The 19,424-nt window shown below is 41.3% G+C and overlaps 1 protein-coding gene across 11 annotated transcripts in view; it reads left to right on the plus strand.

The window, feature by feature from the left end:
* sipa1l1 (signal-induced proliferation-associated 1 like 1) overlaps window positions 1-19,424 on the plus strand; it is a 97,321-nt gene that overhangs the window by 62,842 nt on the left and 15,055 nt on the right. For 6 of the 11 annotated variants that reach the window (XM_051071788.1, XM_051071789.1, XM_051071791.1 and 3 more), the window contains 11 exons: window positions 1,844-1,967; window positions 2,224-3,783; window positions 3,977-4,199; window positions 4,584-4,714; window positions 6,439-6,627; window positions 7,341-7,515; window positions 9,249-9,352; window positions 9,652-9,809; window positions 15,828-16,407; window positions 18,430-18,528; window positions 19,192-19,367. In XM_051071788.1, the coding sequence (XP_050927745.1) occupies window positions 2,359-3,783; window positions 3,977-4,199; window positions 4,584-4,714; window positions 6,439-6,627; window positions 7,341-7,515; window positions 9,249-9,352; window positions 9,652-9,809; window positions 15,828-16,407; window positions 18,430-18,528; window positions 19,192-19,367 (3,260 nt within the window). In that variant the 5' untranslated portion in view covers window positions 1,844-1,967; window positions 2,224-2,358. The remainder of the gene's footprint in view (window positions 1-1,843; window positions 1,968-2,223; window positions 3,784-3,976; window positions 4,200-4,583; window positions 4,715-6,438; window positions 6,628-7,340; window positions 7,516-9,248; window positions 9,353-9,651; window positions 9,810-15,827; window positions 16,408-18,429; window positions 18,529-19,191; window positions 19,368-19,424) is intronic. The other 5 variants (XM_051071792.1, XM_051071794.1, XM_051071790.1 and 2 more) reach the window with 2 other exon arrangements.

Here is a 19,424-nt window from a genome sequence, read left to right on the forward strand (position 1 = left end):
AACATATCAAAAATGATCCCACAACACAAGCCTCTGCAGTGTGTGTGTGTGTGTGTATTTGTGTTTGAAAATTGAAATCTCCCAGTCAGACATGCACATGCTCACCGACACCTGACTGTGAAACGGGGAAAGACTTTGAGTTTTTACCTTTGAGTTTTCTGCCTCTTAGACTTCAAACACTTAAGTTTTTAAAGTCAAACTGAATCCCAGACTAAGCTGTCATGCGGCTCAAACAGACCCATCTAAACAACTCACAAACAGTGTTAGAGGAGAGTAGAGACTGTAGTGTCATGAGCACTGCCCTTAAGGTTTCAGAATGTTACTATACAGCACCTCAGATCTTTGATAAAAGGTCAGTTCACCCCTTTTCACATAAAACATTTTCTCAGTTACTAGTACATTCAGATAGTTCTGTGAAATTGGGAGTGGATGCAGTTTTCTTTGTGCTGCTCAAGGGGCTGGAAGTTACGCAAAAAAAACTCAACAGTAATGTCCTGGTTTCTCTGGATAATCCACATACTGAGTAGAGGTAGTTTGAATAAAAACTGTTCGTAGCGAGATCTGTGGGAAGGGAAGGAATCAGTCGCCCTGTTCTCTTTTCTCTCTCTCTCTCACACACACTAACAGTATACACACATACTCACAGAAACATGCTCTGTACAAGTCCTTATCTCCATGGTGATACAAAGTGTGGTCTGGGAAAAAGAGGGAGTGCACCATTATGGACACACCAGAAGAGAAACACATACTCAAGCAAACTGAACTCTCTTCTCAGCTGTTTCATTTAAGACTGTATAAGCCAATAGCTTTCACATCACTTTTGACTGACTAAGCTAACTATAAATGTTGAATGTTGATTTCCTCAACCCTTCAAGGGAAAATCCAAATTGTGTGGGCTGTCAAAAGAGCTGTCCAAGGTCCAAGCTAGGTCAAGATTTATCAACCCAAACATCCCTCAGTGCTTGGTACCACAGTGTCATGGCTCATTTCATGTCAAATCTGGATTACAAAGACATGACCCCCATGGCGATGAATCAAGTATTGAAGCTTCTGTAATTTTACTTTTTTAAGTGTCTAGCTGATACTTGACAGAAAGAAACTCTGTGTCTTGCATAAATAAGTGCTCCAGGGATTTAGTATTGCCCTTTTATAAAGTGAAGGGGCTCTGATTGGACATTAAAAAAACATGGTTACAATCAATGCAGCAGGTGCCCTAGATACCTTGAGTTTGAGTCCTCATGTATGGGTCAAACTCCAAAAATGCTGGCTTCTGCAGTTCCTAAAATGTTCTTGTCAGACCTTTGCTGCCTGTCCATGCATAATGTTTTGTAACAAAATCGTTTTACAAAATTATAGTCTCCCAAGCACAGGCCAAGAAGCCCTGTTGATCACAAGGGTTATTTTGGGTTCCTTACAGAGCCATAACAGACATCATTCTCAGTTTTCTCAGGCTGTTTAATTCTCTCCATGACTTGTAAACTGATCTTGTGTAAAATTGGTGGACTTTCCTTTTGAGAAAACATGTAGCTATTGAATCACTGGCTATCAGTGGTCTGATATGTGACCCTGCAGTAAAAGTAGATGGATTCTCAAACTTACAGACCACCCTGGCTCTCTTAAATATAGCCTCATTTAGATTGTTGGTTCTGGTACATTTTGCCTGTGTTATTATTATAATTTCTACTATTATTATATAATAGTAGTAAATAATTAGAATAGTAAATTAAATTAAAGTAAGTTTTGATACTGTAGATCTTCTGATGCTGAATGCTGTCTAACTTGATTTCTCTCTGATTCTTCCCTTCCACCTATACTATTTCTCTTTCTGTACTATTATTCACAGTTGCTGGTGGGTCCCATCCAGACTGAATATAGCGTGATTGCAATGCAGACTGCCTTTTAGAGACTTCAGCTGTGAAAGCTCACCATCAACACATTTCTTGCTATCAAGCTCCAGCTACAAAAAGGTACAGCTTTTCTGTTGTTGTTTAATTAAGAGGAATATAAACGTATGGTCTGTGAATGTGTGATGACAATACTGATAGAAAGTATTTAATATTCTGAGTATGGTATATTTTACATTTTAATACTCAGGATTTTTATTTTTAAATGGTAAAAGCAGAAATCAATTGTTGTCATTATTATGTTTTTACTGGAAACCAATTATTTAAAATCTTGTTTTCTTTCTTTCATCTGTTTTGTTTTCCTTTACTCTTTCTGCAGCACCAAATGTGTCCGTGAGACTCTGTTGTCACTTCACTCAGTGGGCATTATGTTGACCCTAATCTAAACCCATCAGCACCCCGTCCCTACCTTTCCCTCCCATCTCCCCTCCCTGCACCCTTTCCCGTCTCCATCATGACCAGTCTGAAGCGATCTCAGACAGAGCGCTCGGTCGGTGGCTCAGTGCCGGCTACTGATGAGTTCTATACTCGCCGTCTGCGACTGCCCAATGGAGGGGCGCCACCACCCCGCAGCGAGAGTGCCCACATCTCCTCTTCCTCCACCACCGGCACCAACCCCGGCGTCCCCAAGATGGGGGTTCGGGCTCGTGTGGCTGACTGGCCCCCAAGGAAAGATGGGGGAGGAGGGGGTGTTTGGCATATTACTGTGGAAACAGACTCACCCAGCTCTACCAACACCACCAGCTCTTCAGGATCAGGAAGTGGAGATAGAGAAAGACTTGGAGGAGGGGGAGGCGGTGGTGGAGGAGGAGGAGGAAGTGGAAGTGGTGGTAGTGGAGGCAGTGGAAGTGGAGGGGTATCGGCTGTCACAGCCCACAGCAATCTGTCAGCCAAGCTTGGCCATCTGATAAGCCCACAGGACTCATCCATGCTGCGCAACATCCACAACACACTTAAGAGCAAGATGCAAAGCAAGGGAAAGGACAATCGCTTCCTGTCACCGGATGGCTATCTGGGCTCCCCTCGCAAAGGCATGAGGCGCATCCGCCAGCGTAGTAACAGTGATATAACTATCAGTGAGCTGGATGGGGACAGCAATGAGGGCTGGTCCTTCTCAGGGTGGACACCCATGCACCGTGAGTATGGCAGCACTTCATCCATAGATAAACACGGTGTGTCAGGAGAGAGCTTTTTTGACATGCTAAAGGGATACCAGTCCTCTGAGGCCCCTGATCAGCGAAGTCCAGCTCCAGAGAGGCTAACAGAGCTCCTTACTGTGGCCCCCATTAAACAGGCTGCCCTTGACCTGCCAGACGGACCATTAGGTCCAGCCAGAGGTAGTCCTGCCAGTCGGCTGAAGGAACGAGAGAAGCACTTGAAGAGGAGATCAAAGTCAGAGACGGGTGGAGAGTCTATATTCCGTAAGCTGCGCAGTGTGAAGGTGGAGGGTGATACATCGAGAGCTGGCTCTGATGCTGAAGATGGGGGGAAAGGAGATGAGAGTGGCCCACCTCCCAAACCCTGGGTTTGCCAAAAAGGCTTTGCCCATTTTGATGTTCAGTCTCTTCTGTTTGACCTCAATGAAGCGATCCAAAGTCGGCAGTCTGGAGCCAAACGCAAGAATACCACAACCGGTGCCTCGGCTGCTGCTGCCGCCTCTGCTTCAGCCACCTCCTCCCTCTCCTCCAATCAGAGTGGAGTGTATGGGTCACCCTGTGGCTCACAAGAGGAGTTGAGCAAGGACGGGGCAGGAGGACACGGTACCAATCCCGCCTTGGACCCTGGTGATGACAAGAGCAATGATCTGGTGCTCAGCTGCCCTTGCTTCAGGAATGAGATAGGAGGAGAGGGTGAGAGGAACATTTCTCCTGCTAAACAGGTAAGTTTTTTGCAGGAACAAGATTATAAACTTTTTTGCAAACAATTAAGTCCTGTACTTTCTTTGCATTTTGAAAACACCAAGGTTAAAGATCACTTAAAAGCTGATTTCTGCACATTGAAGATGCACTTAAGAATAGATGTAAAAATATTTGTCAGCTTACAGGCCTTACTTTTTGTCTTTCATCCTCTAGCAGGGCAGCATAGGTAGTGGTGGGAGCTCAAGCAATTCTTCTGGCAGCACAGAGGAAGGACCTTTGGATTCCACCCTCACTACCCATTTTACCAACGCTGGTGTGGCTGTGTTGGAGGCGCCCAAGGACGGGCCAAGCCAACATGCTGACAGGTCCAAACGATACATCATGGAACATGTTGACCTTGGCGCCTATTACTACCGAAAGTACTTCTACCTCAGAGGTAAGCATAGTGAGACAGTTTTGGCTTCTTAGATTTAATATCTTTTTTTAATCTTTTTTTCCTATCTGTGGTGGGGGCATTGTCTGTCTTAAATGTTGTTGACAATGCTGTATTTTCAGAGAATGTTTTGAAAAATATACCCATTATTAGCACAGAAAACAGCATGTTCTGGTTGCAACCTAGCTCCAACTGTTTGACTACTGGCACACTATTTAGTAGTAATGCAGAAAGTTATTTTCTACATGCACTGCTAATTTATGTCACATCCTTCCCACATTACAACAACAGAGTTGAACGTTCTCTTCCCTGTGGTAATTTTCTCCTCTCTTTAACTCTTCCTTTTGTGTTCATTCCTACTTTAAATCCCTCCTTCCTCACTCGTAGAACACTGGAACTATCTGGGAGTAGATGAGAATCTGGGCCCAGTGGCAGTGAGTCTGAGGAGGGAGAAGCTGGAGGAACACAAGGAGCATGGCCAGCAGTACAACTACAGAGTCATCTTCAGAACGAGTGAGGTACATTGAAATGGACACATGATCCTCTTACGCCTTTAATTTGCTTTTAATTGTTCTGCTCTTTCTCCAGGATGTACTGTATTTATAGTTGTTCCCTGTGAAGCCATGAATGTTCATGTTCACAAATGTCAATATGTAGTACATTCTGTACCAAGTGATGTTACTAAGGAGCTCTTGCTTATTGAAAAGCCCTGTTGGGGGGTGGGGGGCATTTTTTATAAGCTTCATCTCAGGGTTGTAAGGTACAGCTCAAGACCTTCGTTGCTACTGCTTCCATCCATTGATGCTGCCTTAAATAATTGCATGACTGATTTTATTTGTAATTTATTCTCCTGATTGTTTATTCACAATGCTCAGTCTCCAGTTCTCAGTGAGAGGAAATCTTTTGTGAATCCCTCTAGGCCTTGCTGCCATCTCCTCCTATAGACACACTAGAGCCACAGATCCATGTCCTCATTCCCTGTGCTGAACGCCCACCTACCATCTTTGTCAGCCTTCATCTGTGAAGGACTGAGCTGTGCCATTTCGCAGCTAAACGAGACTAAAATAGTGCCAAAGGTATTTGAGTGGAGAGGGAAAAGCATTGCTCTTGTATTGAAGCACACCATGAGTAATAGCCCTTCCAATCTCTTGGGATGACGCACGACCTACTGTGCTATGTTTTCCATTTTCTTCCTGTCTTTTGCCTCCCTCTCTCCTCTCTAATTGCTATTTTCAGAGCAGGAAACTGGGCAGGTATAGATATACAGTATATGTCTGTGTCTGTGTGGGAGTGAGTGGGATGCACTGATGTTGAAGAGATAAGTCCAGTGTCCAGTGAGGACAGCAGTTGTCCACCCGTCAGCTAAAGTGCTTCGGTTCCTCGGTTTGTTTAACCCTGAGGGTGTTGGCACAAACACTGGGACTGCCAAACACTACGTGAGACACACAAGACACAGACACTTATAAGTGATTCCTAAGTGCCATGGGGCACTGCGGATATCCAGCTGTGTATTTGTTCATGATGGATATTCAGGTCCTGGTCCTTCTACTGTCCTCTTTATTTATTCATGGAAGTCCTCCTTGAGTTTGTTTTAGTCCGAGGAGCAATTTTATACTGCAAGTTGAATTTAATTGCACAGGCCTTTAAACCTCATCACGGGCTTCTTTACAACTTTCCAAACATAGACCTACTAGTGTTTTTCTTATGGCTTTGCTTTTGTTGTCACTAATCATAGCTGTACTTTTAAAGAACCAACACACTATGCCGAGTAGAAAGGGAAGAAAAAGGAAAGGAAAATGAAGAATTATTTAAGCAGCAAACCTAGACTAACTCTTGTTTATGTTATTGTGATCATGCTTCTGCATTACTGCAGCATAATATGGTCTAAAAATAAACTTTGGTGTGTTCAGAGAGTTTCAGAGTTTATATTATACCCCACTGGTCAATGGAAGTTTTTTTATAATACAGTAGTGGGTTTTCACTCTAAGGATTTTTGACTGTATGATTTAAATAACTAACCACTGGTCCACACAAGTGCCATAAAGAACACCAAAGACTGTCAGACATTGCAGGTCCCCAGAAATATAATTAACTCCGGCTCTTGAGGAGAATGAGTTGGGAAGCAGTATGAGGTGTAAATGGCAAATTGGTCATTTGGTTTGTTAGTCATTTCCACAAATTTGTTGTTGATCCTAGTGTTTCCTGTTTTCTTGCACTTTCCCCTCTGCTTGGCTGTCTCCAGCTAAACACCCTGAGAGGCTCCATCCTGGAAGACGCAGTGCCTTCCACATCCAAACATGGCCTAGCTCGAGGCCTGCCTCTCAAAGAGGTGCTGGAGTACCTTGTGCCTGAGCTGAATGTTCACTGCCTGCGCCTGGCACTCAACACACCTAAGGTTACGGAACAGCTGATGAAGCTGGATGAGCAGGGGGTAAGGAGACATAATATGCAAACTGAATTGGGCTGGGTAAATCTGATAAATCCCTCTGATTGCTCATATTGGAAGAATTCCCCTTTGTTCTGTTTTCTATTAGCAAAAAGACTGTATTACTCAGACTTGATATTGTCCTCATCATTATTTAAATATGATCCATTCAGAATAATTGGTCAGTCATTGAACTAAAGACACTAAAGTTTCCCAGCCATTATCTTGTACTGTGCACAGTAAATTATTTTTGTTTTGGTTTTTTAAATTGTTTTATGTCTAGGTGTTGTTTTTCCAAAAAAAGAGATGTCTCATTATGTAGCAGAATTATTTATTATTTAACTTTTTGCTTTATTTAACCATTCACTCTCACAGACTATTATGTGGATTTTAGGTGGAGAAACTCCACCACATATTGGCAAAGTATTTCATAAACACACACACAACTCAACTTTAAAAAGAAGAAAAATACAAAACAACCTCTTTGGTACTGATGCTCCTTGATGCAATCATCAGAAGCTGAACCTCTGTAAATGTCAACATGGTTTCTTTGGAAAATGGCACTGCGATCACTGCAGAACATCCCAAGGTGGATACTCTTAAAATGCCAACATGATTTCTCCCTAAAATGTCACTGTGGTTATTTTGACATGATTTCTACTCAGACATAATACTTGTGTCTTGTATTATCATTGCGACAATCTCTGTTCTCTCTATAGCTGAGTTTCCAGCGGAAGGTCGGGGTGATGTATTGCATGGCAGGACAGAGCAGCGAGGAGGAGATGTACAACAACGAATCAGCCGGTCCTGCACTTGAGGAGTTCCTTCATCTGCTCGGGGAGAGGGTTAGACTCAAAGGCTTCAGCAAGTACCGAGCTCAGCTCGACACCAAGAGTATGTACATAGAAAGAAATATATAGACACATTGTGGAAAAACTTGCGGATGGTGGTACACTAACTCTGAAACTAATGCCTGACCATAGCAGCAGGGTCAATGCAGATTGACTACACTGAATAGAAGTTCTTATTGATTGAAGGAATCTTGAATTCAGTCACCCAGCAAGTGTTTGATGGACTGTGGGATGCAGGAGTGGACTAACAGCACTGACATGATGTGTATGGTCAATGCCTGATACTGCAATGTGATATTCATATTAGCAGAATCACTAATTGCTTGGGACTGATTTTGAAGGATCTTTAATCTATAGGAAACACCTAAAAACAACTGAGTGACCAGCAATAGAAAGTTGTTGGTCTGCACCAGCAAAGCACAGGTCTGACACTTAGGGCTTAGGAATACACTGGGACACTTCTTTTCTTGGATACTCCCTCATTAATTGGTGTTATTTACAGATGCAGATCTGACAGTAGTTGAAACCACTGTGGGTAAACCAGGTAAATGGGCAGGTCCATTCTTGTATCCCAAGAGCACACCAAATATATGTGCAGCTCATAGTCTAAAACTCTAGTTATTTAGTACATGCCCTTTCAAATAATCTAAAATCACTTCTAACATCTGGTAAAATGGAAAAACTGGACTGAAAGAGAAGTTAGGTAAAGCATTTGGCTTTATTTCTCCACTTTTGCCATTGACATAGGTCATTCCTGCAGTCTTTAAAATATCCAAGTCCCTCCTGTCCTTCAGTCTCAGCCTGCTCTCATTCCTCTGGCTTCCTTTCAGTGATTCTTCAGTTTCCACTCTATGCACTGCCTTGAAAACAAAAATTCCTTCATTTCAGACATGTGACAGATGGCCTTTGGTGTCATATTATTCTACTGGGGGAAATGATACTGGTCTCTGTGTTTTCCTCTGTGCCTCTTGCTTCTGCCTCTACATTTGTTACAAATAACATATATTTGCTCCCTTTATGTGACTTGTCAAAGCCTGTATTTGATATTCTACTTCATATGCTTATGTCAGTTAGATCACCCCCCATAATGCTTTGACAAAACTCCCCTAGTCACTTTTTGCAGGACATGTAATACAACCTTGAGTAACCTCTCGTAAATTAAATACAGCCATGCAAGTCACTCCCTATAGAGGGAGTGTAATTAATTGAGGTAATCTAGCTAGGTCAAGTATGGCCTTTTAAACACCTTGTGACTGTTTTGTTCTTTGAGTAGAGTGCATCCATAGACTGTGGGGGTGGTTATTAACATGCAGTGACTCTCTGTAGGGCCAGAGCCTGGTGAGAGCTTTGTGTCATCTGATCAGAATTTGCAGCAGATGAACAACAGGAACATAAAGATTATGTTTGGGTATTATTGTTATAATAGTGTGGTGGTTTATAAGGGAAATGTTTCAGAGGGAATTATTAAATATTATATTATATATATTTTGAGTAATTTGAGTTTCTCAGTTGACTGTTGTCTGTGTTCCTGAATTTGATACAAACACTTCTCTATATCTAATAGCAATAGTTATTTATGGAAAAGGATGTTGATTTATATTATTATGAAGCTCTTTCAGATGACAGTATTCTTACCAAAAAGCTTAGTAGTCTGAGATTGGACCAGGAAAACCAAACCAACCTGAGGAAGTTGACTTGAGATCAGTTCCAATCAGTTGACTTTGTGATCTGTATTTAAAACCATGAGGAATTCACATGTAATTGTATCCCCCTCAGCTGACTCGACAGGCACCCACTCTTTGTACACCACTTACAAGGATTATGAGATCATGTTCCATGTGTCTACCATGCTACCCTACACACCCAACAATAAGCAACAGGTATGTTAATTGAAGGTCTGTAAGAAAGTTTCAGCTTTTTATTTATAAAAACATACTCATTTATTTTTCAGTTTGCTTTTTGAAATTAATTGTACTGCAGAGTATACATGATTCTATGATAATTTCACTAATTTTACACATGGCTTATGTAGCAATGGTCTAGTTAATGCAATAGCTAAACAAGTTGACCTTACTTAATGCATTAGGTTTTGCATTGTTTTTCTGTATTTTTTACGTATGTGATTTAGTATAACTCAATATCTAACTCAGTTTCTCCTGCTGTTCTCAAACTTTTCCAGTTACTGCGGAAGCGTCATATTGGGAACGATATCGTCACGATTGTGTTTCAGGAACCTGGGGCACTTCCATTCACTCCCAAAAACATTCGCTCACACTTCCAGCATGTCTTCGTGATTGTGCGGGCGCACAACCCCTGTTCTGAGAACAGCTCCTACAGGTGAGATTTAACATCTCCACATATACTATATTGCATGTATGTATACGTTTCTAGATATTTCTTTTGTGAGACTGCTGTATCATTGGTAATTTGAACCCCAAACAATGAGTTTCTAGCTGTCCAGTTGTATGTAGTTGTATGCTGACTCATATTACATATAAGGAATACAATATTCAGAATATGATGGTATAAGTTTCTATTTGTTTTATTTGGGGGATTTTATAATGTCCTCCTACTGTATTACATGCATTTTGAAAAAATACTAGCTAGAAACACCTATGGTATGCACACGACTTCTCATGAATCACTTTCCAAACTGCTGAAACAATAATGCTCTTATCTGTTGGCTTCAAGAGTTGTACAGCTCTCATTGCCATTGCAGTCCCATCACTCCATCATAGAGTAGGCAGTGAGTGTTTAAAGCCCTCTCTACAACTCACGATTTATTACCACATTGTCAGAGATGTGTAATATGAAATACAGCGTGCCAACCTGCAGTCGCTTTAAAGAAATAATGAACAGCCTTTCCTCTATTTCATGTTTAAAACTGTTCAGCTGTGAAGGACATTTCATTCTTTGTTTATTCCTGCCTCTGTCTTGTTATCTAGTTTTCTGTCATTCTCTCTTATCTTGCTCTCTATGAGCCTTCCCCTCTCTCCTACTAATGGCTGTTTTAATTGCTGTCTGAGCACATTGTGTGAGGTCTTAATTGTCCCCCATGGGGCTACTTCATTACTGAGCAACAGCACACACACACATGCACAAAGAGCCCTGCAACAAAGTAACTATAGAGCAAACACTATTTACACATTTTTTTCTGTGATTCACAAATGTGAAGTAAGTTTTCTGAAGTGAAAACACACTACAGAGGTGAAACATAAGGTTTCAAAAATAAATTACGAATCATAGTCACCACAGGGAATTTGACTGAGTCATAATGTAAGTAAGGATGACCTAAATGCTTTGAAGCTTTGGTGTTTTTCCTCTAGGTTTCAGAGGACATTCACATACACACAGGGAGGAGAAACACAGCACACTTCATTATTCTACTTAATATGGCCCTCTAAAGGGCTCTCTTTTTATGGTCAGATGTACCTGTTACTTTAAGAGTCTTCTCCCAGATTCACCTGAGCTCGAGGGTATCTGCAGATTTTTTTAATGTCTTAAAAAGCATCTACTTGGTCCTGAATATTTTTCCTCTTGCCTGCTGTAGACAGCTACATTAGTCATAACTTTTTAATGTGGTTTGTGGGCTGTCAGAGAACATTATACTTCTATAAACTACAAGTGAGACTGGCGTGACAGTGGATTGTGTGTGCAGTAGTTTGTTCAGTCTGTTTTTCCTGTGGTTTTAGACTACACCATCTGTCATGTAGCACCATCTCTACTGTTAGCTACAGCAGCTAGGAAGCCTCACAATGGATGTGTCAAAATGTCAATTTTAGGAAGAATTTATATGAACTTGAACAAATATTATTAAAATGGCTAAACAATTCATCAGTTACCCACACTTATCTGTGCCCAGGCCATGTTAGTTGATTAATTACGTATATTACCAGAAATTGTTGATAGATACCAGAATTGCTCATACCAACAACAAAATGTGATAGATATATCAGTACATTGATGCATTTAATAAATATTTGTAGGCCTTTATAACCTACTGCATTTCCATCCATTCTTTGACTATTATGACAATGACAGAGGTATCATATTGTATGCTATTATTATAAAAGTCTTCACTTAAATGCAGAACCCTGCCACCTGCTCCTACTTACCCATATATGAAGATGGAAGGAGAACTGTACTGCTTGCTGACTGGTTATTCCAAATGCCTGCTCTGATTGGAAATACAAAAATTCTAGAGGAGAGGAGAGGAGTAGAGGAGTAGAGGAGTTTGCTATGTAAAAAGTCTGGATCACAGTTGAGACTTTTCTTTTGTTTTCTTGTTCAATCATTTTTTTCTTTCTTGTCAGTAGGTCACACAAAATTAAGGCAGCACGATCTCTCTCTGAGACATAGAGAAGCAGCATTTATAGATTACTCACAGTTCACATGTTTTCTGTTATTTATTAACTGCTCCAATGTTGTTGCTATCAAGTATAATTGAGTGCAATTGCCTGTTAATCCCAACTACTTTAAAAAGCACTCTCAAATAATGAGTTCTTAATGGCTGCAGTTCAAATGGATACTGATATGAGAACTAGTAACCTTTACATTGCAGCAAATGCTGAAAGAAATACTTTATGTTAGACTAAAAATGGTAGTGTTTTTCTTTTTAAGGAATAAATTAGTATTGTGTCCTTGTAAACAAACACTTAACACACACTGGAAAAGTAAATGTTGTTAAAAGTCAGTTTCCAGGAAAGCAAGTAATTCATGCAACAATTCACAGATGTCTTCAGGGCTGAATGCTTGCATATACTTAGTAAAATAGATGCCAGTGCAGTTGTTTTTCTCACACACATACGTCTCTGAAGTAATGAGACCGTACTAGACTAAACAAGCAAGCAATTCGTAGTATGAGGTGATAGGATGGTATGGTAGGATGATATGAACATCTTTTATGGTGTGAACAGGTTAATTCTAGTCCCGTTATTCATTTATTGTGGTTTATACATTCATTTTGTCCTGTGTTCCACTATATATTACTGTGACAGTTATAGAAAACACTACCAATGCAGGGTCTCCCATAGTCATCAATTTTAAGTTCTGTAGTCGGTAGTTTAGAATCTCTATCCACAGTCCTTCCTTAAAATATTTATTCTCTGTTCCAATGTCTAGACCACCTTAGCCAAAAAGCTGCTGCTCAAACACAACTGGAAATACTATGTAATGTAAATGGATCATCTTGTTTTTGTCTACTCGTGACAAGTAGACAAAAACATGTTATGTGTACCTTCCCCACATCCACACCCATACACACACACACACCACACACACCTCTGAGCCTCCCACTCCAATAGGTATTGACATGTTCTTTTTCTTGCCCTGGCTTAGTGGGCAGCAGGTTGTGGATACTGGAGGAGCGGAGCTGCCCACACACTGGATATTTATAAGACCACAAATCACTGAAACCACAGGAATGTGCTCTTTCATTTCTACTGCCAAACCTCCTGCCACGAAGATCACACAGCAGCCACACAGCCCAGCAATCCCCACTGCACTACACTCTCCTATCCCCCTCTCTCTGGCTGTCTCACCATCACCCTCTTTTCTCATTCAGTCTCTCTTTTTTCTCATTCATAGGTTTTTTATGCTCTGATTTGTTCTCTGGTTTTCATTCCTCTCTCTCTCTCTCTCTCTCTCTCTCTCTCTCTCTCTCTCTCTCTCTCTCTCTCTCTCTCTCTCTATAACTTCTTTCTGTCCTGCATGAGTCACAGGTCTTTGGTTGAACTGACTCACAGGTGTTTGAGATCAGTACAAGTGCTTTTAGAGCTCCAGTGTAATGTATTGAGTGATGATTGTAGTGATGGAGAAGAATAAGAATAAAAGGTCACATTTTATTTTAATCATTTTTTTTAGCCTGCTTATAACCACTTCATTGTAGCTGCTCCACTCCGAAATATGCCACATGATTCATTTGTCATTGAGAGAGACGCAGGCGATTATTGCCTTGTGACTCACTTACTTGTGTATGGGCTGTCAGTCCAAATTTTTCAGAGACTGATTATATGCTAGTAACAGCTGTAATAAGAATGCTGTACTGTGAAAGCTAGTTTCTAGGGCAGTTTTGGGGTAATTAAAGAAAGATCTAAGCCAAGAGATTGTTTGTAGATTTTATACACTACTTTGATAAAAACAAGCTTTAAACTCAACACTCAACATAGTATTAGTTTTTAAGCTGGTTTAGTGAAATTGGTAGCAGGCAGTTGCTTATTTTACATCCAGCCAATACAGAGCAAACATTAGTGTTCATTTGGAGTCATGTTTCTGGCCATCTGATAGATGTAAGTCTGATATTTACTCTACTTTGATCTTTGATTTGGTCTCCACCAACCACAAAAACAACACAATGAGCTGAAACACACTATAGAGCTCCGCAGACCTGAGGGAAACTGTCCTGATAATTGTCTTTGGCTCCTGTCACTATGAACTACTACTTACATGCTCATTGTGCATTATTTAAGTTTTGCTTTTAAAATGACTCTGTACAGTGCATATACTATTCGTATAGGTATTCGTTTTGTACCTCCAAATTACTAAATACAAAGACTTTTCAGAGTTCTACGACACTTTCAACTTCTAGTGTCAAATTCTCTTCTTTTTTTTCTCTTTTTGAATATGACATAAATGTGGAGGAACTGCAATAGACATCATGGTAAACAAGGCAGTGCATCAAATGAAAACTGACATAAATTCTTACCACAATAGCTGCAGGAATGTTTATGTCAACATGTTTGTATGACCCTCCACCTACACATGTGTACACACACTACCTTCTTCCTTACTTCTTGTTTTTGTCCATGAGAATTCAGTGCATATGCCGGGGGAGCAAATGTGGAAAATGCAAGCAACATTTTGACATATTAGAAACTACTGAGGGTATTCCCAGCATTCATTTATCAGCACTGTACTATAATCGTCTGTTTTCACTCTCCAAGGCAATTGCAGCCAGAAAAAAATGCTTCCTCCCTTACCTCTGTCTGTCACAAATAAGGAAAGGTGGGAAATGAGGTGTCAACAATTTGACGGTTAGTGTAATTGAACACCACATGTCTCCGGTGAGGACAGGGTGTCTCTGAGGTATGTTTAGAAATATGTGGGAGACATATTGACTTGAGTTGCTTATTAGACAAAGCGATTAATCCTGGTGTCAACATGATGTGCTGATGCATGTCAGCAGGGAAGCGTGTGGGATGAGGGCCTTGACTTCCAGTGCTGCTCTTGTCAGCTGCTAATTATCACCTGAGTGAAGATCTGTGATTGAGCTCGTTTGGTCATGAGGGGGTTGAGTACTGGGACAGGTGACCCAGGGACAGACACAGTGCTCTTAAGGCCTCCTATAAAAGGCAATTTCAGTACACTGTTTACACCCTTTTTCGTTACTTGCCTCAGACTGAGACATATAACAGATCTGGTTATAAGTCTGTTTGTCTTGCATGCTGTTTTTTCCAGCAAGCAATCATTGTCAGATCTTTTCAGAGTCTCCCACACAGCCTCCCCCTTTCAGCCACATTTTCCTTTTCTCTCACTCTGGGGTTTTCAGGGACTTTGGGTAGGAGATTTGGAATAGCAGTCTCCCCTCATCCTCCTCCTCTCCTCTCCTTCCTCTCCATGGCTGCTCAGCTGAGTTCCTGACATACCAGACAGGGCAAACAGCCTCAGATGGCCATTCCAGTGACTTAATGAAAGGAAAAGGGAGATGAGAGGGGAGGTGGAGAGCAGCAAAAACAGGGAGGTATAGGACATGAAAATGAAATACATGCAATAAGGAAAAGGCAGCAAGTATGCATAGCCTCCACTCAATAGTAAATTCATATTTAGAAACAACATTTAGGCACATAGCACATAAAAGACAGCAGTAAACAACTCATTTAAAGTTTGTGATACAGAAACCAAAAAGCTAATTTTAGCAAGAGGAGAAAGGAAGAGACTGGAACTAATTCTGACACCTTTACCACTTATAAATACTGTTTTTTGAAATATGATATTTACCAGTCAAGGATTTTATATTTTTTATGTGTTCCCATACTTGAGTGAGGAAATAGCATTAGGCTTTATAACAAACATTGTCTGTGATGCAGAATCTGGCTGCACTAAACCTTTAAATCTTAATGACATAAACAACTTCAAGCTTTAGATGTGTCAGTTTGGGTTGATTTACTGTGCAATAAAATGCTGAATCTAAGCCATAGGATCTGTGATGTCTGAGGAGAAACACCCAGCTAAATTAGTCAAATTGTTGGCCCATCTGGAACAACTGATTTGTTGACCATCAATTCTTCTCCTCCTCCCATTTTTCCTTCTTTCCCCTCTTGCCTCATTTTTTTTTCTGGTCTGCTTCTTCCCTCGTAGTGTGGCGGTCACTCGTTCCAAAGATGTGCCCTCCTTCGGTCCCCCAATCCCAGAGGGTGTGACCTTCCCCAAGTCCTCTGTGTTCCGGGACTTCCTGCTGGCCAAGGTCATTAATGCAGAAAATGCCGCTCACAAGTCGCACAAGTTCCGTGCCATGGCCACCCGAACACGCCAGGAGTACTTGCGTGACCTGGCCGAGCGCCACACCACCAGCACGCCCATTGACCCCTCTGGAAAGTTTCCTTTCATCTCACTGGCCCACAAGAAAAAGGAGAAGAGCCGGCCGTATGGAGGGGCAGAGCTGCGTAGCCTCGGGGCGGTGACCTGGCTGGTCCACGCTGAGGACCATGGGACTGGAGGGGAGCTGGAGGCTCTTCTGGCCATGTCCAATGACTTTCTCATCCTGTTGGACCAAGAGGCCAAGGCTGTGGTGTTCAACTGTGCCACTAAGGACGTGATTGGCTGGACGCTGAGTAGCCCTGCATCGTTGCGGATTTTCTATGAGCGTGGAGAAAGTGTGTCTCTGAGGAGTATCAGTAATAACACCGAGGATTTCAAAGAGGTGGTCAAACGTTTAGAGGTAAGAGGACACAGAACACCAATACATTACATGGCTTGCAGTATGTTTAATGAATAATGTTTTTGCTTTATTTTCAGAATTCTAAAAGATGTTGTCATTTGTTGGGTTTCCTGCCCTCTGCTGTTATAACAGAGGGCATGGCCATTACACATTCAAAATCTAATTAGATCAGCTGGTTCCATGTTTATTTTCCCAGAGAACTGAAATACTGTAGTTTGGTCCCTGTTACAAATGGGTGGCACTACTCCAGCCAAAAAATTGAACCATGTGTTTGGTCAAAGACAAAAGAATGGCTTAGGGTGACAAACAGTCATTTACATAGAGCAGGCAAGTACTGAGAAACCAAATCAATGGACTAAAATGCTTTTGGCTACCATTGATCATTTACCTGGCCCACTCACAGTCTCTCCTACTATTCAGTGTTGGCTGTCAGTCAGAATGACAACATTTTTGTGTCTACATGCCAAAGCTGCTGTCTCATTACTAGTCTCATCTTATTGAGGGAGTTTCAGAAACACCTCTGGACAACATACTCCTAATGGCTCATACACCTACACATACAGTGAAGTGGTGCTAGTTCTTCCTTAGCTGTTTCCATGGAAACTGGTTAGAAAAAAGGTGTTTTCTTATGTAATCGTCGGTGCTTTAGAATGCATTCATTTCCCCAGCCTCTCCTGTCTCTGTGTCTGTGTGTGTGTGTGTGTGTGTGTGTGTGATGGTTTTTATCATCTATTTATATAACCTGGATTGAGTCCACCATCTTTGATTTGCACACATACATACAAACATACTTGAACAAACACACATCGTTGCTTGGCTCAGGACTCAAAAGTGTATCACTTTCATGTTGCATTTTATGCATCTGGCGTTAATCTTCAGTCATTTGGACTGACTCTGTGCCAGGGAGAGGAAGGGAAGTGGCCTTGGGCCACCCGCTTTTTGGAACCTGTCCCTCCCTCTCTCTCTCTCTCTTTCTCATGCGCCCTCTCTCTTTGCTCTCTTTTTTCCCTCTTGTTTGCTCTTTATCTTTCCCCTTTTCCTTGTACTCTCTTCCTCTCCCACGCACACATTCAGGAACATCAGAGAGCATCATAACAATTCCTATCAGGTGCCAGTCTGCGGCATGATTTATTCACGCTTCCCTGTGAAGTTTGGCTTCTATAGAGCTTTTGCTAACGCCCTGTTCAGGCAGAGAAATGCAAGGCACCCTGAAGCCGCCAGGCACGTAACCAGAGGGGACTGAGAAAGGGATGACCTGTGGCTGACCACAATGAAAAAGTGGTTGAGATTGAGGATTTGTTTTACCAGAGGCTTTGTCAACTCACTGGTTACCCTTTGCAGTGTAGGCTGTGTTTCCTAAATTTTTTTACAATTTTCAACTTTTTCACCTGTCGCTGTTTGGAGAAAAAAATAGTCTGCTTTGCGGTGTTCCTATATCCTGCCTGAATGCTAAGAGTCACATCCTTCCATGAAAAAACGTGAAGTTCAAAAGTGTTTCTCTTCTAAGCAACGTGTCTCTTTATGAACACACCCTAAAGTGTCTGAGCAAGAAACACATCTGCTTTCATGTCTGTCATCTGTTAAGTGTGTGAATGCATGTGCGTGCACATCTAGTGAGAGGTGTGCCACTTATGCTGAAGCACTAATTCATCTTTATTTATGTCCATAAATTTCTCAGGGATCACTTAAGTTGTTTAAAAAAACTCTTCTGCCACTTTAAAAAGGAAGCATGTGTACATATGCACACAACTTGTACACATACCTGCACACATATGCAGACCTTCATGTTTGCAGACTTAGATAATCTCATTGATTGTCCTTTTCTATTAAAAGTTGTTCTAAATACTTTGACTGTACACACAAAGATACTTTGGTGATTGTTCAGATTTGATTGATTGTTCTTTCCTTTCTTACTGTCTCCCTGTCTCTATCCCTTTTTGGATCTTTTTTTGTCATCTCTCCTCCCATCATTACTGTCACTCTTTCTCTCATTGTGCATCTCTCTGCCCTCCCAATGTCCAGTTACTGACTAAGGGCTGTGAGACATCAGAGATGACGCTTCGCCGAAATGGCCTGGGGCAGCTCGGCTTCCATGTGAACTATGAAGGCATCGTGGCTGAGGTATCTCTCTGAACAAAACCCAAAAGTTCCTCTGAAATTATACTCTAAAACAATTTAGTACATTAAGATAGCACATGTTTACATAGAACATCTGAACATGTTTTATTAGCTATAGTTGCCCTGTTAATGCGAGTAATCTATACTTACATTTGCTTTTTTATTGAATGAGTCTCTGTTCTGTATATTTTAAGTGTTTACTGGTGACAAATGGAAACTGGAGAGTTATAGACATGTCACAACAGTGGTTGTTGATTTATACATGTTTCAACTAAAAATTATTATCTTATAAGAATGATGATGAGTAATGAAATAAGTAACTTTCCACTGAGATGCAAAATTTCATTTTTTTGTCTTTTGCCTGTCAGTTAGAAATGTGTAGCAGTTACAGCTCTCTACTTCAAGCTTATTAGTAAAATCTTAACACCATTGCTCTCCCTGGTTTTAGACATGTGATCGTATCACACAGTGTAACCGCCAGGCTGTGGCTCTAATTTGCTTGCATGTGTTGTTGGACAAGGTCTCATTAAATGAGCTGTATTGTTGCAAAATGTTAGAATACTCAAATAAAAAAGGTGGGTTGTACCAGCAAAATTTAATATATTCCTGTTTAGGGAATTATACGTCTTACCACTGCAGCTATAATGCAAACTTTGTTACTAATAGGTGGAGCCGTACGGGTATGCCTGGCAGGCAGGACTGCGACAGGGAAGCCGATTGGTAGAAATCTGCAAGGTTGCCGTAGCAACGCTGACTCACGAGCAGATGATTGACCTTCTGCGGACCTCAGTGACAGTGCGTGTTGTTATCATCCCACCACATGATGACGCCACTCCACGCAGGTAGGGATTGGAGATTTTTAGGTGCCATCATTTGTTCCCTTGAAATGCTTATGTTAG

This window comes from Lates calcarifer, linkage group LG7_1 (assembly GCF_001640805.2).
Source record: "Lates calcarifer isolate ASB-BC8 linkage group LG7_1, TLL_Latcal_v3, whole genome shotgun sequence".
Taxonomy (NCBI): domain Eukaryota; kingdom Metazoa; phylum Chordata; class Actinopteri; family Centropomidae; genus Lates; species Lates calcarifer.